Here is a 27998-nt window from a genome sequence, read left to right on the forward strand (position 1 = left end):
TTATATTTAAGATGATTTCTATGAGATTATCACTTTAAGAGCATTATGTAATAAGAAATTTCCACAAGTAGTGAATTTTTAGTAAGCATTAACATTTGAAATTGTCTATGACAAAACTCCACAGTAACCCATGGTATCCTCTGTGCCATTTACCTACCACATGTCACCTGAAATTTTTTCTCAGTGTTCATTGAGGTGGTAAAAAACAAGAAGGGGAGAGTGAGCTTAAGAAAATCAATGGTTAGAATATATGCATTTCAGACAAGTTAATAATGAAGCAACTCACTTTGGAAACATGGTCAAGTACATAATATATTGGATTAAGCAGAAGAGATGTTTGTGCTTCTGAATTCAAGAATGAATTTTTTTCTTTATGAAGAAATAAAAAAACATTGTGGTAAACAATAAAAGAGGATTAAGTGATAAAAGAAACTTGAAGTTGCCTTACTTAATTGCTAATTTTTCCAAGACTAAACTCAACAAAGAGCAACCACAAGGTAGTTGAATCTCCATCTCTCTTTCTGTGCATATAATGAAATCTAAATGTTAATCAACCTTGACAACTGATTGAAGGTATTTGATTGTGGGAAATTATGAATCTTTTGTGACTTCCTTTATCTCTAACAAAAATTATGGCAGTAAAATACATACTATAATTGGAATGTTATTTTTCTTTGATAAAAATTGCTTCCCAGTAAAATAGAAGACCAGAAGAATCAGAGATTCTTTCAGCCCAAGGACGCTAACATTTAAGCTTGCAGGAAAATGACAGACTTAAGATTTCTACCATTACGAGGCTAAATGTTAACCCTACTGTTGGAAATGTAGGCCCAAAAGGACCACCTGGAGAGGAGTGATCTGGCCAAGAGATTCTTGAGAGAGATTCTTGAGAGAGAGAGAGAGAAAGAGAGAGGTGCTTAAATGCCCATCAGTGAGACTCAGCATGATCTGATTGGTTAGGATCTTATGGTTCATGCTGATTGGAGGTTGGGGCAGAAGGAGGATTCAGGCTAGACTTGAGGCAGGACCATGACCCTGGGAAACGGAAGCTTAAGGGTGCAGTAAGAACCGAAACCTATCGGTGCCATTATTGCCAAGACTTACTGCCTCCTTTGAGCATCTTACATCAATTATTTTCCTACTGGTTCATATATCATTTGTAAACACCAAGCAAATATACATACAATACCTCACAGCAAAAAACCTCATGTGGTATTGTGCTTCTGTATTTAAGTCAGGATTCTTGAAATCGTGATCCAGAACAGAAGGTATATAGATACTTAGCTTGATAAACAGTTGAGGTAGCATTTTCCTCTGGAAGGTACATTCTAGGGAAAATACCATGCTTCTGAAGAGTGAGATAGGTATTGCTGTTTTTCTTTTTGCTTCGCTGTAATATTTTAGACAAATACATTGCTGTGAAGAATGTAAAGTTTACATGAGTCTTAAGAAAACAGAAAACTTTTAACAATTTCATAGGTTACTTCTGCGCATCCCCTTTCCCCATCAGAATCTTTGGGTTATTGATTTTTAAACTTCAGTCCATCTCTTCCACAGCTAAGGATTCTTTAGCAGATCATTTTTAGAAACACTGCCCCTATGCAAGAAATTTTTTTCTAGTTCTCTTTTAAACACATTTTTATCTTTTCTGAGCTTTTCTTTGGTTTTCAATTCCTGTGGAATGAACTGCATTTTGAAGGGTATTAACAAAGTAGTTGTTGGTAAGCATTTGAAGCACTATTTTGTTTTCTTTGCAGATGATCAATCTTTCTCTCTGAGTTGCCGATGTGGTGGAAAATACACCATCTCCAAGGATGAAGCCGAAGATGTTAATCTGATTGCTTGTGATACATGTTCACTAGTTATAGAACTCCTTCATTGTTGCTAAAATGTTTTAGTTCACTACTTGGAATCCTGTCATTGCATATTCGGACAGGATGAGAAAAGACCACTCAAGCTTCAAGGAAATGGATTCTAAGAAAATACAAGATCATCAAGCAAAGGCCAGTTCAGATTAATAGAAAATTGCTGTTTATTTGTACAGGTTGCCACAAAAAAGACTTGAATTATAAATTCTATTTTGTGTTTTCCCATCTGAGGACTTTTGTTTCTTCTTGGTACAAAATAAGAATTTTCTTTTTCTTAACATCACCATGTCTTTTTTATTAGGTAAAAGTATTATGTTCCTTTGTAGTTATTAAGTTTCTGATCTAGCAGATGATGGTTTTAGCTATAGGCCTATTGTATACATATCTCAAATTCTAGAGACACTAGAATTAGTTAGAATTTTTGTGAACAATATGTAAGCCCAGTTTTCCCATAAAAAATGCTGGATATAGATATCCATGAAGTTATCTCAAAGTCAGTAAAGGTGAAGTGGCATCTATGGAAAGATAGGTAAGCTTTGGAGACAGAAAATTGTGAACACAGCCATCTTCACCTTTAAATGTAACTTAGGAAATGGAAGCTTTAAAAAATAATTTGGGACATGCCTTTCCTTATTATGATAGTGTTTTAATTACCTATGTTTATGAATATGGAATCACTCTTTTCATTGCTGCTATGAAATGGACCTTTATTAGGAATTATTACTGACTACACAGATCGTAGATGTAATAGTCATATTTTTTATGTATTTAATATCAGAATGCATTTAAAGACTCTGAGGATACTTTGTGGAATCACTGAAGATTTTTTACTTAACTTCAACTGAGTGGGCCAAGCATGTAAGTGAGCAGCTCTTCATTAGGCCGCACTCCTCGTGTTGTCACATTGGATTTGTAAATGAAAAGAGTTACTACTCTGACTTCTAAATATGGCTGAAGTATGTGGCACATTCAAGAACATCAGATTATGTTCATTGTACCTACAAAACCAAAATACAAGTGAGGTAGTCATCCATCCCCCTCCAGAAAAAACATTTGTATATCATAAAATTTATATGTAAAACTTATTTTGGATTATTTATTTTTGAGACAGGTTCTCATCATATAACATAGGCTAGCCAGGAACTATGTAGCCCAGGCTGGCCTCCCACGTGCTGGAATTGCAGGCTTGAATTACATTCTTATCCAAATATTCTTAACTAATACAACTTGCATAGCATGTTGCTTATTCTTGACAGTGGCAATTAAAAGTAACTAGAACTGAATAGCAGATAGTTTATTGATAAATACATGGTTCCGAATGCAGTAATAAATTCACCTGAACAGGATGTGAAGTGAATTCAAGTAAAGTAAATTCACTTCACTTGAACAGTCAAGTCAAAATAATAAATGCTTGCTAATCATCAGAAAATCTGTGGCCATTCGAGCTGTCAGGTAGAAATCCAAATTCACTCAGAGGCCAAATCTGTAAAATCAAAATATATAAGTTTGAAAACAGTTAAAGTGATATCATATTCCTTTTTCTATTCATCCTTTTTTCTCCATGCTAGATAATTAAATGTGTTCTCCTTACTCATCAGTCAAGAACAAAATTTGCTGTATTACAATAAGACTTAAAAAAAACTTGTGTTGTATTTAAACACTACAGTTTGGAACATTCAAACATTATTCAAGAAACTATATGTGTAGTGTATGAATATAAGCATTTTCTTTTACTAGCCTCAAGTAAGAGTTAACTATAAACTTTCAACCTTAAGTGTTTAAGTTTTAAATACTTGAATATGACATTTGTTTAAGAACAGAGACTCAGGTAAACTATCCATTCGCCTTAAGTATTCATATATTTTCCTTACAACTTGTGATAAAAAGGAGAAGCCACAGCTAGGCATGGTAGTGCATACCTACAATCCCAGGATTGAGAATTCAAGGCCAGCCTGGGCTCCAGAGTTTCTTAGGCTATAGCTAATGTAGTTTAAATTTTATTATTATTAAGAAGTCATCCTCAATTTCGTACCTTTATGAAAGCAACGCAGAGAAGGGGGATAATGTTTTGCATAGAGCTACTAAGTAAAAACAACTTGTTCATTAAAATGTAGTCACTACAACAGTTAAGTCAACTGTTCAAAGTTCATTTTGAGAGAAACTTTTTTTTTTTCTGGCTCAGAGAATAAAGCTTACATGTGAAGCAGAATACTGTACCTTAAAGAAGATTCGTCCTCTTACTAGTCCATATGGAATAGGTCCATAGTACCTGGAATCTGTAGAATTCTGTAGGTTATCACCTTCTAGCCAAACATGACCCATTGGCACCTAGAATTAGTGAAGAAAAGGAACCCCTATAAAGACATAAAACCTAATTTGGATTCTGTCATTCTAAAGCATGTCTATTTTAAAGGCTGAGCCTGGTACCACACACTGTAATCCCACTATATAGTAAGACCTTGTCTCAAAAAACAAAACAAACAAAATCCAAATATGCCATTTGGAGGTAGGGAGAACTGTCCTAACATTTTCTTTTAAGAACTACCTAAAATTCTAAGACTGGCATTTTTGCTTTCAGTAAAATAAAGTTTACTGTCAAAGGTCTCAGCTTTCAAAAAGATCTTTTAATCCTATAGTTCCCAAATATTAATTTGTTATACAAGCCCCAAACTAAGGTTATAAGAAATCAAAACAGTGTGACAGGGTCATTAATATCTTCAAAAGAGGTCATTAGGACACTGATGATAATGTGTCTCCTTGTCTCAGTAACAGCATAAACAGGGCAGCCGCTCACTCAGCACCATCCTGGGGCCAGTACCAAGACCAGACCTATTAGAGTGCTCATGATGAACCAAATGGTAATTGATTGTGACATCAATTACAAATAATCTCATCATTTTATTGGAGTGGACCTGTCAGAATTCTAATTAAGATCTCTGTTCTACTTTGTACAGGCCATATCTTCAGTGCATTATATTTTGATAATGACCATCAGGAACCAGAAGGACCTATTATAAAATCATCAGTTGAAAATTAATGATGGTGATCTACTAAATGAAAAGACCCTCTCTCCACATGTCCTGTGTAATAGCTGGTAAATAAGTTTAAATTTTTCACTCTATGACAATCATATTTAGAACAAAATGCATTGCTTTAAAAAATGTCTTCAGCATGAGAGATTTGCTTACTGATATCTGGATCATATAAATTTAAAAATTACTCTTTGGCACAGTCTTTAAAATTGCTCTTTTAAAGTTTTGATTATATAGTTTTTGTTAACCAAAAAAGTTGAATTATTGGCCAACCCAAATAATCTACTGGGAAGGAATTTAGTTTGACTGTAGTCAACAAAATTCAATAGGAGAGACTGCTTGACTGTAGTCAACAAAATTCAGTAGGAGAGACTGCAGTTTTTTATTTCATTTTTCAGAAGAGATTATAATTCTGAAATGTCTTGCATCATGTAGAAATATTTTCCGAAAACCCTCTTTGCATTTGGATCCACTTAAATGTCTATTTTGTAGGAAAAGAATGTAAGTTTGCTAAAAGAAAATCAATATAACACTATTTATTTTTATTAATGAAACCAATGATAGGTCTTCAGGCCAACAGCCAGGCTGTTTCCTATTCATGTAATAAAATGGACAGTGCAGTGAAACACAAGACTGCTCAAGTAGAAAAACGAGTGTCTCAGGTCATACAAAAATGAACAAGACAGTGGACTTGAAAAGCAGTGTGTAATTAACAAATTCTGAAGTGTTACTTTTATAAGGTGAAGATCTTGTTTTAAGTTTTCAGTTTCTCAAAATACCTTTGTTCCTAAGTTCTAAAAATAGGTAATATGTATGACTTAGTACAGGATACCAGAAAAAGCAAAAGCAAAACATTCTACAGACTAATAAGGCAACATACTTACAATATAGGGAGATCTCTGTCCATCACACTGAGCATAAGCCAAGACCCATGGTTTATACATTGCATCTCTCCATCAAGTTTCCCCTAAACTTGCCTGCCTAGATACCAGATTCTCTGTTTAGAACTTTCACCATATAAAGTCAGCCTTGCTGGGGTCCTGTTTTGTGACATCTTTTTATGTGCCTAGCTGTTGTGTAACTCTACTATTTTATGATATAATGAGCCAGCAGACAGTAATGTCATGTTTTTTGGGGGCAAGTTTTACTTTTATTATCATTGTTACTAGATTTTTACCAATCTGATTATAAAAAAATGGTACCTTTGTGTTTTTGCTTTTGTTTTAGTTTGAGTGAGGCTGAATGAATATCTTGTGTTTAAAAGCCTACATATATGGTCTGTTTTCTGTAATCTCTCCATGTCTTGCCATCATTAGGTCGGTTAGTCTCCTTCATTTCATAGAAGCTCTTTAAATATTATGGAAATTTGCACTTTGAGATAAGAATGGCAAACATTTATTCCCAGTTTTTCACCTACCAATTTTTGCTTTTCATGATTTCTCAATTTTGAGTCATAGTTAGGCTTTAATACTCTCTTTTTTCTTTTTTTAAACATTTAACTATTCTTTTGGAATATATCCTTACAAATGGTATAGGTTCGAATCTTTTAAATTTTTGTCAATATATGGGGTGGGGTAGCTCAGTGGAAGTGTTCTTGCCTAGCATACATGTAGACACTGTCTTTGGTCTCCAGCAGCACACACACACAAAAAATTGTTAATGTAATTGATACTTCAGTTCTTTAATGGTATTTTCCCCTGCTTTTATTAATCGTGTGGCAGAACAAACTCTCTGCGTTCGTTTTCTGATTATATTTCATCACACATGAATAGTCTCCCTGCTTTGGCAAACAGCAGTCTTCAAGATCTTAATAATTTTCTTATCAAACTGAAAATGTTCTTTACATGATATAGACAGGTTTGAAACACTTGTTGCAAATATTTTTCACAGCCTAGTTTTTTGAAGATTAGGCCAAATAAGAAAACAACACATTTATTTTGTTTTGAGGCTCTGTATAAATACAAGGAAAACTTAGGGACTTTTTTAGCTTTTCTTTTTCTAACCTGTATACTACTTCTTTTTCCTTTTCCTTTTTAAAAATAATTTTAATTCTGTACAGAACTTCAACCACAGTTGTTATTGAAGTATTTGTTGGTGATAAACACCTGTAAGAGAAATTCTTTTAAAGCACAATGCTTTTGTGGCAGTTTACTTTTTTTTTTAATTAACAAGATACTGAGTGTGGTTCCCTTCTTAGGGCGCCTTCTTAGGATTTACCATGAGAAGTAAATTCTGAGCAGCTACCTTTTATTCAGAAAAGAAATTAACAAAATACAATGATGGAAGTATCTTAGTGGTAATAAAATTAACAAATATAGAAAGGAATCTTCTAAAAGAAACCCAGAACCTATCTCACTAGGAGCCTCTGGAGGAATATGACCACGGCCTTCTATATCTAGTCCTTGATTGCAAAGGGTAAAACAAAAGAGAGGAATAGTAAAGAAAACCAGTACCCACATGTGGAGTTTTGTGTAATTTCACTTGATCTTTCAAATAATCAGTTAAATACTGTTATGGATGTCCCATGGAAGAAGATATAGGTGCAAATACGTGCCATGCTAGCTCCTCCTTACCTGAAACATGCATCGTTTATAGTAAAGGATAGTCTCTACAGCTCAGACTTAATATTTCACATGAAGCATACAAATCAGGAAACGTCATTTTCTAAGAGAAGCAAACTTCTCTTAGAAATGAGAAAACCTCTGACTGGATCTCTGAAAGTCAGTCACCCTTGCAGACCTACGTCTGTCACTGAGTTTACTAGTAAAAAATTCATCGTGTTTGAAATTATTCTACTGTAGAAGTATATGACTTTTTGGTATGGGGAAAAATGGTGTATACTTTATTTCATTTTAAAAAGCAATTTCAAAGAGGTATATTTTTATATATAGTAAAAGTTTAGGATTCATTTTAAGTGCTGAAAATATTTAAGTTTCAAAAAATATATAGACCCATGTAACCACAACAACAATGAGCACACAAAATACTTCTATCATTTCTGAGCTGGTCATGCTTCTAATTCCAGCTATCAGGAAGATCACAGTTCAAGACCAGCCCAGGTAAAACATTCACAAGATCCCATTTCAACCTATAGCCTGGTGTGATGACACACTTATCGTCCCAGCTAATGAGAAGCATAAATAGGAGGATCTCAGTGTTTTCAGACTGGGCAGAAAACATAAGACCCTACCCCCTTGCCACCCACCCCCCCAAAAAAAATCTAAAGCAAAAAGGTCTGAGGGGTGTGGCTCAAGTGGTGGAGCCCCTGCCTAGCAAGCATAAGACCCTGTGTTCAACTCACAGTACTGACAAAGAAAAAAAGCTGCCTCCTGTTCCTCTGTAGTTAACTTCTGACCTCAATACCTGGGTCTACATAGCCACTTTCTGTTACTAGAGTCTAGTTTTGAATGTTCTTAATTTCATTAAATGGAATTGCAAAATACTTATTTTGTGTCTGGATTCTTTCACTAATAAATATTTTATACCTAATCTATGTTTTATGTATCAATCATTTGTTCCTTTTTTACTGCTATATAGTGTTCTGCTGTAAACCACAATGTTTATCCATGAACCTATTCACGAATATTTGGTGATTTGTAGATTGGAGCTATGATAAATAAAGCACTGTGGGCATTCATACACAAGTCTGTTTCTTTGCAGTAAATCCATAAGGGGATGGAGTGGCTGAGTGGCTCAGGTGATAGAGCACCTGCAGTAGTAAGTGTGAAGCTCTGAGTTCAAACCTGTGTACTGAAGAAAGGGAAACAATATACTTAAAAATACCTACAAGTATAATTTCTGGGTTGTCATTAAATGTGTTTTTAACCTTAAAGGAAGCTACCAAAGTTTTCCAAAGTTATACTATTTTATACTTCCAACAGCAGGGTATGGTTGTGTCTGTTGCTCCGTAGCACTTGGTATTAATTTTTTTTTTTTTTTAGTTAACACAGTATTTGAGGAACTTAAAAACAAAAACAAGCTGGTAGAGCACTTGCCTAGTATGTCTGAAGTCCTGGGTTTGATCCCAAGCACTACAAAAAGAAAAAAAAGAAATTAAGCCATGTGTTTCTTGTGTATTCATCCACGTTTAGCATGCTAGTGTTCTTTGCTGTTGTAAGTTTGTATTTCCATGTCCTAGCTTTGTCCTTCAGTTTGAGAACGTCTTTTAACAAGTCCTATAGTATTAACTACTAACAACTTTTAGGCTTTCTTAAAAGTTCTCTCAAGTTTTTGCTTAAAAATATCTTTATTTCCCCATTTTTGAAAGACATTTTGCTATGTGTAGAGTCTCAATTGAGTGTATTCCTTCCCCTCCCCAACATTTCACTGTCTTCTAATTCTCTTTATGATGAGAGGTCAGCAAAAATTCTTTGTTCTCACATTGCGCTTCATGAGTCTTTTCTCTATTTGTTTTCTCTTTATCAGCAGCTCTTTGCAATTTGATTATTTTCCTCAAATTTATTTTATCTGAACTTCTTGGGTGTCTGGTTTACAGTTTTGACCAAATTTTGGGGGAAAAAAATATAGATTGCCTTCTTTTTCACTCATTATCCTGGAACATCTATACCATGTATGTTAGTCTGTTTAATACTGTCGTATAGATTACTAAACCTATTCAGTTTTTCCTAGACATTTTCCTTCAATTTGTATGTTTTTTATTGCTATGTCTTCAAAATCACTGACCTTTTCTTTTGCAGTTTCTACTGCTGTAAAGACCATCTAATACATTTTCAAACTATAGAAACGGTATTTGGTTCTTTGTTACATTTACAGTTTCTTTGTTGTGTTCACTTTTCCCCCTAGATCTTTGAAAATATTTTAAAATGGTATTTTAGAGTGCTTATCCATTAATTCTATCATCTCTGTCATACTGGGCCTATTTAACTGATTTACTTTTTTTTGGCAGTACTGGGGTTTTGAACTTGGGGCCTTGTGCTTGCAAAGCAGGCACTCTACCATTGAGCCATGCCCCCAACCTATTTTGCTCTGGTTATTTTTGATATAAGATCTTGCATTTATGCCTAAGCCAGCCTTATCCACGATACTCCTATTTATACTTCTTGAGTAGCTAGGATGACAGGCATGTGCCACCATGCACTGCTTTTTTTATTGGTTGAGATAGGGTCTCCCTAACTGTTTGCAGCAGATGGGCTTGATCCATGATCCTCCTGGTCTCTGTATTCTGAGTAGTTAAGATAACGGGTAATCAGCTGCTTCACCCAGCTAGTTGATTTATTTCTTATTATGGGTTGCATTTTCCTGCTTTGCATAGCTAGTAATTTGTGATTTATCTAGCTATTCATTTGTTGACTGGATTTTATTGCCTGTCCTTGGAGAGTATTGAATCTGGAATGGGGTGTTTGGTTTGGTACAGATCAGTTTATTCCTTTCAAACCTTGTTTTCAGGTTGTTAGGTTGAGTCAAAGAGCACAATCCTGCCGGTGTTCCTAGTTTTGTTTTGCAGTACTGGGTCTTGAACTCAGGACCTACACCTTGATCCGCTCCACCAGCCCTTTACTGTAAAGGGTTTTTTCGAGATAGGGTCTCATGAACTATTTGCCCAGGCCAGCTTTGAACCATGAGCCTCCTGAACTCTGCCTCCTGAGTAGCTAGGATTATAGGAGTGAACCACTGGCACCTGACTAGTTGTTTTTTTGTTTGGTTGGGACTGGAGTTTGAACTCAGGGCCTTGTGCTTGCAAAGCAGGAGCTCTACCACTTGAACCACATCTCCAGTCTGTTTTGCTCTGGTTATTTTGGAGATAGATAGGGTCTTGTGAACTATTTGCCTGGGCTGGCCTTGAACTGGGAGCCTCCCAAGTAGGTAGGATTACAGACCACTTAGTGCCCAGGTCTAGTTAAAGCAGGAGGGCAAGTCCATTACCAGCTACTCCATCATTACCAGAAGCAGCTAAAGCCTTTTAAAGCATACTTGATAACAACATAAAGAGAATCATTTTGGTGAGAACTAAAAGTTTTGATGTAAGGTGTGCTTTGCCATCTGTACCTTGCGTCTCCTTCAGTGACATATCATTGATGATTTTATTTACAAATTTCCTGTCAAGATCTCTAGAAAAGGCTTGCCAAACCGAGTATGCAACCATGAACTGGTAAGAAGTTCATATGGAAATATCTGCATCTCAGAATTGGCAACTTAGTGCAAATATTCTTCACTAGGTAAGGCTAAATGAAATACATTTCTTTTACATAAAAATACACAGATGATTGAAACACAAAACAAACTGAAAGATTTCTGATAGTCAATTTAAATAAGCTGTAGAACAATATATAAATGTAAAACAACTTGCTCAAATATTTTTAAATCTACATATTTATAATACAATGTATATTATTTAGATAAAGTGTTTACACACAAAAATACTTTAACTTTTTTCAGTGATACTTTTTAAAATGTTTATTTGTTTATTTAGAGGCAGGTTTCTCCTTATGTAGTCCAGGCTGGCCTTGAAACCATGATCTTCCTTCCTGCCTCAGCCTCTCCAGTGCTAGGATAAGAGGTATGCACCACCATGCTTGGCCTGATGGTTGTATCTTTTAAAAAGGAACACTGTCTATTACAATAAAAACTAGAAAGGGCTTTGTTGAATTAAAAAATGTTTTTCTTCTTTTTTTTTTTTTGGTCTCTAGTACTGTAAAAAGAGAGGTAACTTCCAATCCATACAGAGGCTCTGCCTCTTTGAATAATACAAGCAAATGTTACCAGTACTGTAACCCCTCCCCCGCCCCACCCATCTCTAAATGACTATAATAGTAGTCTAGCAGAGAGATCTCATTTACACATAAAGTTCAGTGCAGCTTTGGTTTAGGTCTGAAACACAAAACCTGACTTTTCTCATATGGAATAGGCAGGGAAGATAACAAAAATTTCCTTTCTAGCTCAAAACAGTTATTGTCTGTTAGATTAACCTACTGGTTATCACATAAAAATGCCAATTCTAATGCTGCCAAAAAAAAAAAAAATTCAAGGCCAATAGGAAAAGGGGACCAGGAACTAGAGAAAAGGTGAGATAAAAAAGAATTAACCTAGAAGGTAACACACACGCACAGGAAATTAATGTGAGTCAACTCCCTGTATAGCTATCCTTATCTCAACCAGCAAAAACCCTTGTTCCTTCCTATTATGGCTTATACTCTCTCTACAACAAAATTAGAGATAAGGGCAAAATAGTTTCTGCTGGGTATTGAGGGGGTGGGGGGAGAGGGAGGGGCAGAGTGGGTGGTAAGGGAGGGGGTGGGGGCAGGGGGGAGAAATGACCCAAGCCTTGTATGCACATGTGAATAATAAAAGAAAAAAAAATTGAACCAGATGAAAGAAAAAGGATTCTATGTCAACACTATATATAATAAAGTATGAACAGTATAGGAGTGTAGATAAAATGTATTTTAAAAGCTGTGATAACTTTACAACTATGGCAGAAAAACACGCCAATAAATACATAATTAAATGTCTCACAAATTCCTAATTCCATTTCTTTATGTTGCTTCTCATAATCACAACCTTCAATAATTTTTTTATAATATTATAAATCTGTCAAGCTATCTAACTTGAGAGCAAAAATTTTAAAGCACTGAAAGAACCTTTAAATCACTCTTGCTTTGCATTTCTACGTCAGAAGTTTACTTCCTGAGCCATGATAAAAAACCTGATCTCAGAGCTGGACAAAAGAATCCAGCCTCTAGTTCTTAGCTATACTTACTGATGTCTAGTTAAGTACCTCCTTTTCAGTGCAAGCAACAAAATGTAATTGCCTCATGGCCTGCGGGTGTCCATTTAACAAAAGAGGCTTTGTGAGGGAACCCACAGGTGTTACCTTTCTGGATTCAAGTGAAATCTGATAAAGATTCCACAACATCAAATAACACATTTAGTAAACTGTAATCAAATTCATGATTAGGCAAGGACCATCTAATTAAGAAAATGTTCTAAGAAGTAAGATATTTGTATGTTTAAACCTTCAAAAGTTTCAAAAAAATTCCTAAGAAATGATTTTTTTAAATTAACCTTTTATTTGCCACATACTTCACAGTTTACAACAAGCAAAGTAGGTGTGCACTGGCCCTATCACTCCCACTTCTTCCAAAATGACAGCAAAGAAAAGGAAAAATAGTCATTAAAGAACCCAACAAAAATCATAAAGGCAAGAAGAGAAACTTGAACTATTTTCTTTTTACATTTTCTGTAATGCATAGGAAAAAGAGCCATACACATTATATGAAAGTATTCAGATAAAGCCATTTTGTTTCTTTTTAGCAAAAGAAAATGGGAGTGATTTATCAATGACACTTTAGTCTTAAAAGTATTTCATTTTTTACACATATTAAAGATGTCATTTTATGTCTAAAGGAATAATCAGTAAAATACAAAATGGATCATTTCCTTGCCTGAGGAAAAAGTCCATCTGGTGAATGTGCATGCATAAGATGTCATTTTATTCTAAAAATTCTTAGCCATATAATTGGTTTTTATGTTACTGTCTTCGAAATAGGCAGTGTCAAGCCAAATTTCTATATCTCTCTGTGGCTAATGCATACAATGATGACATATACTTAAAATGCAGCCATAGTAAGATCCTACTAGAGAGGATATTTGGAAATGAAATAACTATTAACAATATTATTCTAAAAGGACTTCACAAAACCCAGATAACAGATAACTCAGATAACAGCAAAATTAGAAAGACCATCAGTAAATAATTGTTGGCATAGCTGGAAGTCCCTGCAGCCTCAGTATTGGTGTTGTGCTGTGGGGAAGGGAGGCTGTAAACCCTGGAGCCAGGTTCTACCTGCCTGAGGCTGCTGCTGTGTGGATACCCCTGGTGAAGCCACCCTTACTATGTCCGACCAGGAGGCAAAACCTTCAACTGAGGGTGTGGGGTATAAGAAGGAAGGAGAGTATATTAAACTCAAAGTCACTGGACAGGATACCAGTGAGATACACTTGAAAGTGAAAATGACAACACATCTCAAGAAACTCAAGGAATCATACTGTCAAAGACAGGGAGGTCCAATGAATTCATTCAGGTTTTTCTTTGAAGATCAGAGATTTGCTGATAATCATACTCCAAAAGAACTGAGAATGGAGGAAGAAGATGTGATGGAAGTTTATCAGGAAGAAATGGGGGTCATTCGCCAGATTTTTTTTCTTTTCCCTCAATCCTTTTTTATTTTTAAAAATAGTTCTTTTGTAATGTGGTGTTCAAAACATGATTGAATACTTGCACTCCATCTTTTTAAAATATCTGGTAATTTGAATTCTAGTGCTCATTATTCATTATCATTTGTTGTCATTGTGCTGATTTTTGGTGATCAATCCTCAGCCCCTTTATATTACCCTCTCCTTTAAAAAATTACACGTGTGCACAGACAGGCCATTTTTTTCAGTGCTGTGCATTTTCAGGTTTGTGGTGATAAGATCAACCAATGCGATTGTTCAAAATGATTTATTAATTGGCCCTGAAGTTCTAGCATGTGAATGCTTCACTCCTGGACTATGACTTTCAGTGGGAGATGGAAGTTTTTTCATAGAACTGAACTGTGGGGAGATGACCTTTCCTTAACTTGAAGCTACTTTTAAAGTCTGAGGGTCTGGACCAAAAGAAGAGGAATATCAGGTTTGCCTTCACTGAAGAAAAAACCATACGATTAAAAAATCTTGTCTGGAGAACCCAGAAAAGTTCTAATTTTCATTACCAGTTAATACAGTTATTCACACAGAAGTGTATCAGACAGAACACTGCTCCTTTTGATTTTATTTGTACTTTTTGACCTGGGACATGGGTTTTAAATGGACATTGTACCAGCTTCATTAAAATAAACAATATTTGTAAAAAATGTAAAAAAAAATTGTTTACCCTTCTCATAACACTAGTAAAAGCTACAAACAAAAAATATGTGTAAAAAAGAAAAATTAAATCTCTGTGGCAGTAAATTAGGAGAGTTTTCTAGAACACAAAGCCAAGAAAACATTAATCTTTTTAAAAAAATGGGAGTGTCTCAAGTGCCAGTTATGTGTATCTTACAAAGCAAACCCGAAGAATGATTCTGCTAATACTCTATTTTATTGATGTTCTCTTTGCCGTAACTTCTTGCCCACATTCTGTTTACCTGAGCTAATTAAGGCAATAGACTATTTGAAGTCCTGATAGAAATGCTTCCAAATGCTAGATGTAAGATAAAATGATTATATTTATAAGGACCAGGCACTGAGTAATTACTAACTGACTATTTCAGTTTTATTTTCAGCATTATTTTTATGCTATCCTACTTCTTTTTCTCTCTACTTAAATTCTGCCTTATTACTATCCAATCCATGTCATTTCTGTTGTTGCCCTTCTCTTCAAAATGGTGCTACCTCAGCAAGTCACCCCAAGAAGAACACACGTTTCAGTAGGCTAGCCCTACAGAACAAGAGAATAATTGGAAGTATGCTTTTACGAGCAGGTTCTCCCTGCTGAGTAGGTTTAGAGCTTATTCTAAGACTCTATGCGCTTATTCTCATAGTATTCAAAGTTGAGCTCCATATCTCCCTAAATACTATCATCACCCAGTCAGAACAGTAATCTCTGATGGGTTGCTTAGAGTTAAAATACAGTTTTTTTTAGTGGTTAAAAATACAGTCCACAAAATAACAGTCATGGGTTCAAAATGTAGCTCTGCAACATATTAGTTCAGTCCCTTGTTCTAGTTACTTAAACATTATCTAACAACTGAAACTAATCATTACCTTAGAGACTACTTTAAGAACCAAATTAAGTATAACAGATGGCTTCTGGCTTCTCTCAGGCACTCAATAAGGGCATGTAGCTAGCAGTTGCTTGAGCTGCTGGTATGAATGATACCTGTTTTCCTAGTTCTCTGAAAAGTGAATTGTGCTTTGCAATTTTACTTTATGTTTTCAGTTACTTTCTTTTACACTGTACTCAATCCTATAACTCTGGTGCTAGCCAAGTCTTTAAACTGAATCTGGTAGGGCTAGAGGTGTGGCTCAAGTGGTAAGAGCACCTGTCTAGCAAGTATGAGGCCCTAAATTCAAACTCAAGCATCACCAAAAATAAAAGATAGATGGATAGATAAATTGATTCTGGTATAATTTAAAATGTGCATTAATTTTAATAAGTTTCATATTATTATTATAACCAACTCAATGAAATTCAGTTTTTAAGATCAGACCACCCAAGGTAGATAATAAAGACTAACATTTTAATTTTTTTAATAGGCATCTTTGTCAAGCAATGTTTCTCAAGTTTTGAATGCTTAGATCCTTTCTTACAAAGTATTCATTCCTTCCGAACCATTTACTAACTAATCAGGAGGCGGACTGAGGAGAAGAGTGTTGGGATTAAATATATAGGTCTTCCCCTCTAAGCCATCTTAATACTAATGGCTCACTCTTAAAACAACGAATCGTTTTACCCTCTGAATTTTTAAAAATTATCTTTGGAAATACAATATTGACTGCTGTGCTTGGGATTAGTATTTAAAAGAAGCATTTTAGGTTCAATCCCCAGAATTGCAAATCAATCCATTAATAAGAAGCATTTGGTAATCTCACTCTGTTACTATTTCTGAACTTTTTATTTTAATGCAGCCTGATCTACACTAGTGTTCTCATATTATAGAAAATGAGCTTAACCTAATATAACACAGGGTATTTCAGAGTTAGTAGATATAGTGGTAAGTGTTAAAATAATGAGTTTCTTGTGCTCTCAGAAAAACAAGTCTAAACAGTGAGTAAATCAGATGCATACTGCATAAAATATGTACTGATGCTTCCACTTGAAATTTAATTCTTGGCACTTCACATAATTCTCAAAGTCCAAACTCACCTCCATACAAATTTATTGCTACAGATGAATCTCTGTAGCTCTTTTCAGTTTCCTATTGCCCCTTGTGCATAACTGCCTCATATTCAGATTGGCCAGAAGCATAAGGAAACATATTGAAAGCTGTGGACTGAAAAGAAGAGGGGAGAAAGGATAAGGGAGAGTAACAGAGGGGGTTAATCTGATTAAAGTACAACGTATTTTGGGGTGAAACATGGTGAAATCCCTTTGAATAAGGACTATACTCTTGAAAAATGAAAGACTGGGATGTGAAAACATCCTGTTAGGAAGTATTTACAGTGGGAAGAGAGAAGATAAATGGAGAGGGGAAATGAGGGGGAATAAGGCTGAAGTACTTTATATACTTGTATGAAAATGGAATAATGACACTTGTTGAAATTATTTTAAGTAGCCGTGAGGGGGATGAGAGAGAACAATGGAGGGGATGAATCTAACCAAGGTACATTGTAAGCATATAAGGAAATGTGACAATGAAACCCCCCTGGACAACAAAGATATGCTAAAATGTTTTTTAAAATGCTAAAAAAAAAGTTTTTTTTTAAAAAAAAGATTGGCCAGAAAACAGATTTCTTTTAATTTTCACTCAACTTAAAATATCTCAATAAATTTTCTAGTTCCCTGCATTTCTCTCTCTCTTGTTTTCAAAGATTTGTTTACTTCTTTTTTTTCCCTTTATTGTTGTGCTGGGTGGGGGATACACTGTGGCATTTACAGTTCTTACAGTATATCAAATATATTATACTTGAATTCATCCCCTTCTACCATTATCCTTTACCCCTCCCCAATTCCTGAAATACTTAACAGGTATCATTTTTGCATTTACATATATGTGTACACATTTTTTGCACCCTATTCACCTTCTTAGCCCCTTTCCCCTGTCATCTCCCCCCAACTCTGCTGCCAGGCCCCTGGGCAGGACCTGCCCTATCTCTTGTTCTCCAATTTTGTAGAAGGAAAAAGAGAAAAGATAAAAAGAAAAACATGACATTTTAGCTTGTCTGAGATAAGTGTAGCTACACAAGGAGTTTCCTTGTGATACTTCCATATACATATGTATAGACAACAAATTTTCTGAAGTGCTGTTAGAAATGGAAGGTCACCAGTAGAAAAGAGTCCATACTCCAAAACATTGAATAATTAAAATTAAATATATAGGTCTTTTTGTACTTGATGTCACTGATGCATTTTTTAAAAGGCATTGTTCCACACTTTTCTTTGACAGATTCTTCCACTTGTTTTTTATTCATCAAAACACAACTCTAATGTTCTAGACCATACATATTAATTAGAATGCAATCTAGCCTTATGAGTAAAATTGCAAGGCAGATGATATACAGATGACATTTTTTTTTAACATGACTGATACAAAGAGAATAAATAAAGGTCTTTAAAAGCCAATACTGATGTCCTAGGGCTGAGATCATCAAAACATTGTTTTGATTGAGGTACCATGAAAGGAAGATATCAAGGAAGAAATAACAAAACATTCAGATGGCATTTTAGGAAAACACTGGGTTTTTTGCCATGTGCTGAAATAATTTAAAGGCCTTTGTATTAATTTAAAATACAACCTATCTTAGACTTAGATTCCTAAACTTGTACAAAACTGAATGTATCTTGTCTCCAGTTCCCAAACACTCCTCTCCACATCCCTATTATTTATTTATTTTTAACAACCTACCCCTACTGTTAAAGCTAGTAACTTGGGTGTCATTTATAAGCTCTTCCAGTTTTTCTTTCTTCCAGCATCCAATCTTATCTAGATATGTCTTTAATCATGCTGTAATCTTTGTACTTCTTTCCATTCTCAAAGTTATTATCTCAGTTATGGTTCATTCACAGCCTTTCACCTGGACTCCCTGCCTCTAAGAGCTTCTACTCCAAACCATCCTCTATTAGTCTACATTAATGCCAGAGTGATCTTTCAAAAATTCAATCTCATCATACTATTTCCCTGCTTGAGACATAAAAGGTACTGTGTTTACCTTTTCATTGTTATCCCTACCCACTCCTCCTACTACCTGATCCATACATAGGAATTTACTTTTGGTAATTCCCCACAGTACCTTCTTACTTCTAGCCCTTAAGAAAATATACTGCTTGCTTTGGTAAACTCTGTATATTCTCTGAAACTTCAATCTCAGGTTTACCTCCCTTTGCTAAAATATTCCTCTCTATTCCAACCTGGAAAAACATCCTTTTATCATACCTCCCTGTGAATAATTCTATGACGCCATACTGTAATTCTTTATTCCTCCAACTTGATTAAAGCTCCTAAAACAGTAGCCGCTAGTCATACATATGTCTATTTAAATTTAAAAATTGTATTAAAAACTGGGAACTCACTTCCTCAATCACACTAGCCACATTTCATAAGGCTTAATTGCAACATATGCTTAGTGGCTACCAGGCTGTGCAGTGCAGACACAGAATATTTCCATTCTTTCAGAAAGTTCTATTGGACATTGCTGAGGGCCAGGACTTGATCCACCCTCAGCTAACAGGGCACTGACCTCAAGTAAGTGCTTAGTAATTGTCTTGGAATTAATGAATGCTTGCATAAATTAAAGAAAAGGAAAGTTGAGAGGTTAAGATCTGGCAAATTTGGCCTACAACTATAGCCTCCTGAAGGCCATTTAAGTATTCTCTTTCATTCCACCTTTTGTCTCCTCTTGCAAATCTCTTAAGGAAGATGCCTGAATCTAGGTTTGGTCCTTACCAGTTATGTCCCCAGACCTACCTTGATTTTGTTTAAATAAGAAAAGTCAGGTCAAATTTCAATTCTCATCACATGATACAAAGCTTCTCTAATACTTATTATTTTAGAGATTCATAAACATAATGTACAGAAAGCAGATAATCCTGTTATATCTTTAAATTAATTACTTCCCTATAGTTGTAAGTATTTTCTTGAATTGTATATAGTCTTCTTTTGCTGTTGGCTTTGCATGTGTTTTTGCTGAAGGTGCAAGCACTAGTTGTACCATGTGATTCACATGCTCTTTTAAAGTAATTACAAAAATTCTAACACAGGAGGAGAATTCTCTCTAGCTTGGCAGTATGGTGACTTGTAATGCCAAAAATTTCTTGCTGATTTAGCATGTACAACTGTTTCAGAACGTGTAATTCTTTTTATAAGTTATTCTTTTCCATTCTTATTTTAAGTAAAGAAAATTTGGTATAGTGTTTGGTACTTTTACAGGCTAAGATTAAGTGGGTCACACACAGAAAACCAAAATTAACCTATCATATTTTAATCATCCAAATGGTAACACAAGAATTTCATTTAGTTGCTTATTCCAAAACATTTGAACATATTCCACCTAATTAATAGTAGTTTCTTCAACAGACCTAGTAAAGAGGACTGTACAAGATCAGGAAGCCAAATGACACCTGGAATGTATTCTCTTTGATAGCAACTGAGTTTGGAATCTGATCAGATGTTCATCTGAACAGCAGTATTCAGTCTTTCATTTTTCCCAATTACTTCTGGACAATCTAAAAGTAAGGAGGTCTCAGATAACTTGCAGATTAAAAATAGTTCCATTTTACTGAATCATATTCTGCCTCTCAGATTTATACCAATATTACTGGCTTTCTAAGTTTGATTGTTAAAATACTTTCAGGTGAGCAACATACATTAATTTCAAGACAACTGGCTACTATGTAAGTACAAATGTTGATGTTCATATATACATACACATAATTTTAAACACATTAAAATAAAACATATTACTACCAAATAAAATTCTATAAGCCACATATTAAACTAAGTTCATATTATTGAAAATGTTCAAAGACCACATCAAAAAATACTTGAGGGGCCTAAAAGATGATTCTTTAATGCTAACTTCTGAATGAAAACAACTCAGACTAGTAACAATAAGTCAAATTTATCTTCAGAATTGTGTTAGCCATAGGATGAAAAAGTCACGTCATCGCCGCAGTGAACCTTCACTTTAGCGAAAGAGTAAACATATTTCCTCCACATTAGCTGCAATCAAGGCATTAGCAGGCTGCTATGATTGATTATCCTGGGAGCCGTTGCTGAGGAATGGATGTGTAGCACAGGTTTTTATCACTATAGTCTGCAAAAAAGCAAGTCCCTTATTTAGCTATCCTAGTTGTAATAAGTGACATTATTAGGTACTTCTTCTATTTAAATGACATAAGGACTTAGTGTATCAGCAGCTTATTATAAACAAGCCCTTTCAATGTGATGATTTCTCTTCCTACACAGAAGTGCTTTTTCTGACTATGATACAAGTGGTAATAGAAGACCAGATGGTTATGACTTTGAGCTAAGGTAAATGATACTTAACCAAACAGAAAACAGCATTAGGATATTCAGGGATTTGAACTATATCCTAAATACACAGTACACATTAAAGGACTATTAGTATTAACTATAAAAAGTGACCATTTTCAATGCTGTCTAATTAGTGAGATTGTTTTTCAGGTTGTCAATTTGTTTTATTTAAATATTTCTAATGTACTAAAAAAACAACTTTATTATGGCCATACTGTTGCATTTCCAAGTTCTAACAACTCAGTATATCCTGAGAACATTTAGTTATTTTTGAAATGTTAAATTGTCTCTGTTTCTTTCAACAATAATAATGATGTTATTAATCTACCCTAAAATTTACAAATGTAAAAATACCATATTCCTTATCTACCCTATCGTCACTCTACCTCAGTAGACTGCTTATTTGGTAACTATTTTACCTTTTGTGTGTAACACTGGAATCTGTGGTATCAAGGACAACCAAAAATCTTTGCCTTTTTGATAGCTTTAGATTAAATCTGAAACATAATTTTTCCAATATTTTCCTTTAATAATAGCAAAAGATCTCCGTACTATAATCTCAGCAATATAACAAAATCCCCATAATCATGTACAAGGTAGCTGCTATGGTTGACAAACTGAAATCTGATAATGTTTTATATGAAAGAATTAAATGGAAAGACAGTCCCTTTTGAAGGATTATCATTCTCCAAATTAAGTCACACATTTCCACTATCTTTTACATTTTCTATAAACTTGTAATTTCCAAATATTTTCTCAAATGCACTCTATATATGAATAAACATATATATGACTATATCCATGAATGCACACTGAATGACTGAGCATTAAATTGTTTTAAGGAATCTTTGCACAGATCAAAAAAGTGCAAGACATGCTTAACATATGTTGGAAACTATGAATAAAATAACAATTTTATTATATTCTGTCATTAGTCATTTCTGAGCTTATGATTCTAGCTATTTTGGAAGTAGACTGTAGAGCATTTCATATTACAGTGAAAATCTATTTTTCTTTACCAAACAATTTATTTTTAGTGTTATTAATTTAAAGGCTTTTTTAGTTAAAAATGAACAGGAGTCCCTGAAAAGGGACTTTTAAAGAATTTTCTGGTTTATATAGGTTCAAGAGCCATAAATTGTTTCATTTTAGCTTAGATTGTCTAAGATTAAAAAAAACTTTAAAATGACCTTAAACATCAAAACTCTCTTAGTATAAGCAAGAATGAAGAAGGGAGATAGAATATACCAAGAGTTAACAACCTAATGTCAACCTTGTAATTTAGTTTGGGATAAAAAAGACATGTGTTAAAAGTGTTTCTGAAGAACAAGACACAACTAAACACACTGAAACCAATGGAAAATACACAGTAAGAGGAAAAGGTTCATAAAGAGTAGAGCAGGGGTTAGTCGGATTTAAGCATAATATATTTACAGGTATAATCAAGATAAATTCCCCAATGAACCAGGAACAGATGCTTAAACAATCAAGAAGAGGAATGAAAAACACATCATGTTAAGTGTACTGCAGTAACGGGGGTGGCAGTAAAAAAGAAGTTAAGGAGGAATGACTATACTTGAAGTATTTTCTGTACAATGTGAATATGCAAAATTGAAATGTGTTGAAGTTACTTTAAGAAGAAGAAAGGAGTAGAGGGACAATAACTGAAGGAATGGACCAAATTTGGGTATAATAAGTGCATATATGGAAATATTACACTGGAATCCCCTGTATACCAATCCTATACTAATTATAATGTTTTACAAATGGTTTCCCAAGTTAAGGAATTCTAAAGCAATAATATTCTCTAATAATCCGTATAAAAGAACCTAGTAAGGCAAAAAAGTGAACTTATGAATCCTCCCATGTGGTAAAAAGAATAAACACAGTAAGTAGCCAAAATTTTGATAGACTTAGAAGCTTGGCATTAGGTGGTGTGATCTCAAGAATATAAGGGGAGGGCCAGTCACTGGTGGCTCACCCCAGAAATGCTTGCTAATCAGGAGGCAAAAACTAGTCCTGAACAAATATTCCCAAGACCCTATATGCAAAATCACATCATGAGAAATGGGCAGTCACAGTGGCTCAAGTCATATAGATATACAACCAAACATGAGGCCTGAGTTGAAACCCCAGTGGTCCCCCAACAAAAAAAGAGTACAAGAGGAGGAAGTTAGAGATAAAGAAGTTGTTATGATTTAACATCTTATTGTGAATAGTGGCAAGATTGAAAGGCATACTATGGAAGAGATTCTATCCTAAGAGTTTGATGTTTGGCATCTAAAAGTTTGTGGATTAGGGATGTATTTTTCCAAAAAAAAAATAGATATCCCACCTTATGTGTGTCATATTATCTCAGACTATGGGGAGCTGAGTGGTTCAGGTATGATGAAACTGTTCATTTCTTTATACTTTCTGTACAAGTTGGGTATGTTCTTCCCATCCTAGGATTCAGGAATGTGCTATAAGGTGAGTTGGATCAAAGTCTCCTTGGCATTACCCCAAATGCTGTAGGGTTCCACTGGTTCTCAGAAGGAAATCTTTCAGTTTTGTATGAAAAAACCAACAACTGGCATAATTGAGCAAGGGTCTGTTCCACCTGTCTTGACACATCCTATCTCACCGAGGCACAAAATCTTTAGCATCCAATGGGGACTTATCGTTGGAGCTTTTATGTGAAGCTCTTTTTTTTTGAAAAGGCAAATTGTCAAAGACGAAATAAAGAGTAGGAGAGCTCCAAATTGCATCAGAATACCTCATAAGGTACAGTGGAAAAGAAACACACAAGCAAAACAGAGAAAAGAGGAAATCACATTAATTTGATGGCAATGCTCTGCCTGCTACCTGTTGATTTTCCCTGATGATGCAGGAGCAATTCAACCTTTTGGCTGGTTTGCCAGACTTCTGTCACTGGAGATGGGTAGAGGAAAGTTTGATTCAGGAAATTTTTAAATTAATTACTTATCGTATTCATGGTCTTGAATGCATCAGAAAAAAGAATTTTCATATGATGTAAAAGTAAAAGACTGGCAAAGGTTTTATTACACAATTTAGGCAAGGGTGGAAATAGTAGGAAAAGAGGAAAAGGCATGCCAAGCCAATTGGAGTACAGGGTTACAGACACAAGGAGAAGTTCTTCCACCAAGGGTGTTTGCATTAGCTAAGTTAGTTTAGGGAACTGGGTTGAACCATTTTCAGATAAATGGAGCATTTGTGTTAGACACCTTGCAACTTTTAGTCATGTTGAAGTTTAAATGCTGTATCCGAATTTCTCAAGCATGGAGACATTGGGTTTGGTTTGATCTAATCAACACTATGGAGTTGTGGATTGTATTTCTATGTTTTTCTGTATTATGGACATTGTTTAAATCAAAAGAATTGCTGTAACAAGGCATTCATACTTTCAAAGGCTCATGAATAATATAGGACATGTTAGAGAATCATTAGCTGGCTTTTACTGTTAAATTAAATCAATGGAAAGAGCTGTGCTGAATGAATACATGTGCATGCTTTCTTAAAGTTTATAATGCACAATGTTTATTTTTAAAATCCTAGCCCCATATTCTCCTTTCTTTGGTTCTAGAAACCTGTACCTATTTAAGCCTGTTACAGTAGGATGAATTTATCACACACCTAGTAATTAGCAAGCTTACATCAAGAATTTTTTCTAGGTTTTTGAGTTCTATTGAAGGGAACTAGAAAACACACACACACACACACATACACACACACACACACACACACACACACACACACACACACAAACATGTGTCAGGATGCACTTCCTTTTTAAGACATCTGCTCATTGCAATCCCACAACCCGTTTTAAGGGATACTTGAGTTCTACTTGGATACTTGGATTAATGTGAGATTGATGATCTGACAACAACAAGGCATCTTTTTTTTTTTTGGTCAGAACAAACAGGCAGTTTTGGACATTTTGAAACCCCTATTGAAGCAGATATCAATTGTTACTAGAGTTGAAGTTGAAATTCAACCAGAAAAGAAAATCTGTAAGTCATCCACAAGGTAGATAGTAGGAATTGAGCATCTGATGTCGATTTAAAAAAGAAACAAATGCAATGACATGTCTACATCAGACAAAGGTGGCTAATCTTACCTTGGCAACACAGTGTTTCTCTTTCTCCTCTTCCACATAGGAAAAACCTCCATTCTGTCCTCAGTGGAATCTAGTAGGAAATGGAGTGCTAGCGCATTGGATTTGCTGATGAAAACTTCAGATTGCACTTTGTGTGAACACGGGACTCAGATGGAAGGAGATGAGGGTTTGACACGCAGAGACTCAGTTGAAACTGCAAAAGTTTCTTCTTGAATGAAGAAAAGGAAATGCATAGAATCCAAAACAGTGAAAACTGTAGAAAAAAATCAATGGCATGTCATTGAGCAGAGCAGAATTCACAATCAGAGTGCAATTTTGAATACCACTTAATCATTTCTTGACATATCCAGGCAGAAGAAAAATAGAAAGAAGAGAAGAACTATATTGCTTTTTGATGGATCAATTGAGTACCCTAAAATACACATTACACTGAAGCTGACAAACCAGCAACTCAACAGTTGATCTTATTTGTAAAAAGTTTCATTGCAAATGCAGTCAAGTAAGATGAGGACAAACTGCTGTATGCTGCACCCCCCCATCCCAGTATGACCTATGTTCTTTTAAGAATCACAGTGATATATCAAAGAAGGGAGAATGCAATGTGACACTAGAATTAGAGAGTGAAGTGCTGCTTGTTAGCTAGAGAAGCCATGGATATCCAAAACAAACCTCAACAAATAAACCAAAAATAAAACTTAAAAATGAGCAGAAGCTAGTGAGACTTAAGGAACCATTCTTTCCTACATATGTCAGAGGAAGTGTGGTGCAGCCTGCACCTTAATTTTGAATGTCCTGCCTCCTGAACTTTGAAAAAATATATTTTTCTTATTTGAAGCAAAGAAATGTGGTCAGTAGTGTTTGGAGCTCTAAAAACTAATGAACACACCTACCTACTGTAAACTTATTGTTCTACATAACAAGGATTCTTTAAAGAATGGGAACAACCCTATCTTCACATGACACATTCTGTAGATAGACCCAGTTGTGGTCCATAAAACTCATCTTGGCATATATAAACATAAATTGCCAGGCATCAGAGTCTCACTCCTATAATCCTAGCTACTCAGGAGGCTGAGATCAGGAGGATTGTGGTTTGAAGGCGGCCTAGGTAAAGAGTTCACGAGAACCTATCTCAAAAATACCCAATACAAAAAAAAGGCTGCGTCAACTGGCAGAGCATCTCCCTAGCCAGTTTGAGACCCAGAGTTCCAAACCCAGTCCTGTCAAATAAAAACAGAAAAGAAATCATAAAACTATTGTCCCACAATACTGTGAAATTAAACTAAACCAGAGAGAGAAAACTGGAAATCCACAAATATTTGGAGATTAAACTTCAAGGTGAACACTAAGTGATGAAAAGGGGGAGATTAGCAGAGAAAAGTCAACACGCACAATATTGAATCTTCTGAAGTGAAGAAAAAAATTAACCTGCTTCTAGGCTGGGAACCATAAGGAAATGTAGGAGACAGAATGGACCAGCACTATTGATATAACAATTTTCATTACTGATTTCATGGACATTAAAGTAATACTTTCAAACAAATTTTGGTCACAAAATTGATAGGATAAGGCAATGGACTAATTCTTTCAAAGGCGTATGCTACCAAAACTTATGCAAGGATAAATATAGTCAGAGTGATAATATGTGAAAGATGGAATCAACAAACACATTTCAATGAAGAAATGACCAGGGCCAGATCTTTTTAGTCCTGGAACTTTTGAAATTCTTACATAGTAACACACAATGTTCCCTACACGAGATGATGCATATGATGCTAGTTACTTACTCAATTAAATTTAAAACATTAAATTTGCACAACATCTGCATAGGAATTGTCTGAGAGCTTTATTCACATTTAAACTAATCAAAGTCTTTGTCAAGAGGTGAATGCATCAGCACAATTCACCACCTCTATCCTGGGGACTTGTATGCCATGATATGAGTCACTGAGCTATCAAAGTACAGAAACTAGGAAAGACACCTTCAATGTGTATTTCTACATGAAATAAGTCATACTGAAAAAACATCATATGCTGTGGTTCTAACCATTTGAAATTCTGTGGCAGACAACCTATGGGGACAGTGAAATTTCACTGGTTGTTCCACTTCATAGAAATAGTGGAGAGGGATTAGTTGATGAAACAGAGGAAATGGTTAAGCATCAGAACTCTTTGCAATGGTGATTGATGATCTCAAGGAAAGTCCCTAGAACTGCTAGAACAAAGTGAACCTTATTGCAAACTCTCAACTATAGTTAGTAATAATGCATCAGTATTTGTTCAGAATCAATAACTGGGGCTGGGATGTAGCTTGGTGGTACAGAGCTTGCTTAGCATGTGCGAGGCCCTGGGTTCGATCCCAGCACCAAAAAAGACAAAAAAAAAAAAAAAAAAACAGGATCAACAACTAAAGTAAAACTCTGATTGGAGAAGTTGTTTTAAAAAGGACTTGAGGCAAGGGGATTGGACTATGAGCACATGATAAAAGCGAGAGCACACAAGGAAGGGGTGAGGATAGGTAAGACACCTAAAAAACTAGCTAGCATTTGCTGCCCTTAACGCAGAGAAACTAAAGCAGATACCTTAAAGCAACTGAGGCCAATAGGAAAAGGGGAACAAGTACTAGAGAAAAGGTTAGATCAAAAAGAATTAACCTAGAAGGTAACACCCACGCACAGGAAATCAATGTGAGTCAATGCCCTGTATAGCTATCCTTATCTCAACCAGCAAAAACCCTTGTTCCTTCCTATTATTGCTTATACTCTCTTTACAACAAAATTAGAAATAAGGGCAAAATAGTTTCTGC

General features: G+C 35.1%; 3 protein-coding genes across 11 annotated transcripts in view; all 3 read left to right on the forward strand.

Moving 5' to 3' along the window:
- The window catches only part of LOC109677192 (dnaJ homolog subfamily C member 24-like), a 929921-nt gene extending 928048 nt beyond the window's left edge, over positions 1-1873 (forward strand). Inside the window, exon 7 of the mRNA XM_074060656.1 lies at positions 1758-1873. The gene's annotated coding sequence lies outside the window, so the exon portion shown is untranslated. The remainder of the gene's footprint in view (positions 1-1757) is intronic.
- The window catches only part of LOC109687883 (dnaJ homolog subfamily C member 24), a 128521-nt gene that overhangs the window by 43518 nt on the left and 57005 nt on the right, over positions 1-27998 (forward strand). For 3 of the 9 annotated variants that reach the window (XM_074060638.1, XM_074060641.1, XM_074060645.1), the window contains exons 5-6: positions 1758-2003; positions 4823-4962. In XM_074060638.1, the coding sequence (XP_073916739.1) occupies positions 1758-1888 (131 nt within the window). In that variant the 3' untranslated portion in view covers positions 1889-2003; positions 4823-4962. Of the gene's footprint in view, positions 1-1757; positions 2004-4634; positions 8347-27998 lie in introns of those variants that run through there. The other 6 variants (XM_074060643.1, XM_074060642.1, XM_074060644.1 and 3 more) reach the window with 6 other exon arrangements.
- Positions 12120-27992, forward strand: LOC141418783 (small ubiquitin-related modifier 1-like). Its single transcript, XM_074060658.1, has one exon. The coding sequence runs from the start codon at positions 13754-13756 to the stop codon at positions 14129-14131; it is 378 nt and encodes a 125-aa protein (XP_073916759.1). The 5' UTR covers positions 12120-13753; the 3' UTR covers positions 14132-27992.

Source organism: Castor canadensis, chromosome 18, assembly GCF_047511655.1.
Source record: "Castor canadensis chromosome 18, mCasCan1.hap1v2, whole genome shotgun sequence".
Lineage (NCBI taxonomy): Eukaryota > Metazoa > Chordata > Mammalia > Rodentia > Castoridae > Castor > Castor canadensis.

Bases quoted from the DNA above. Each gene is read 5' to 3' on its own strand.
- LOC141418783 (XM_074060658.1), top strand. From the start codon at position 13,754: ATGTCCGACCAGGAGGCAAAACCTTCAACTGAGGGTGTGGGGTATAAG.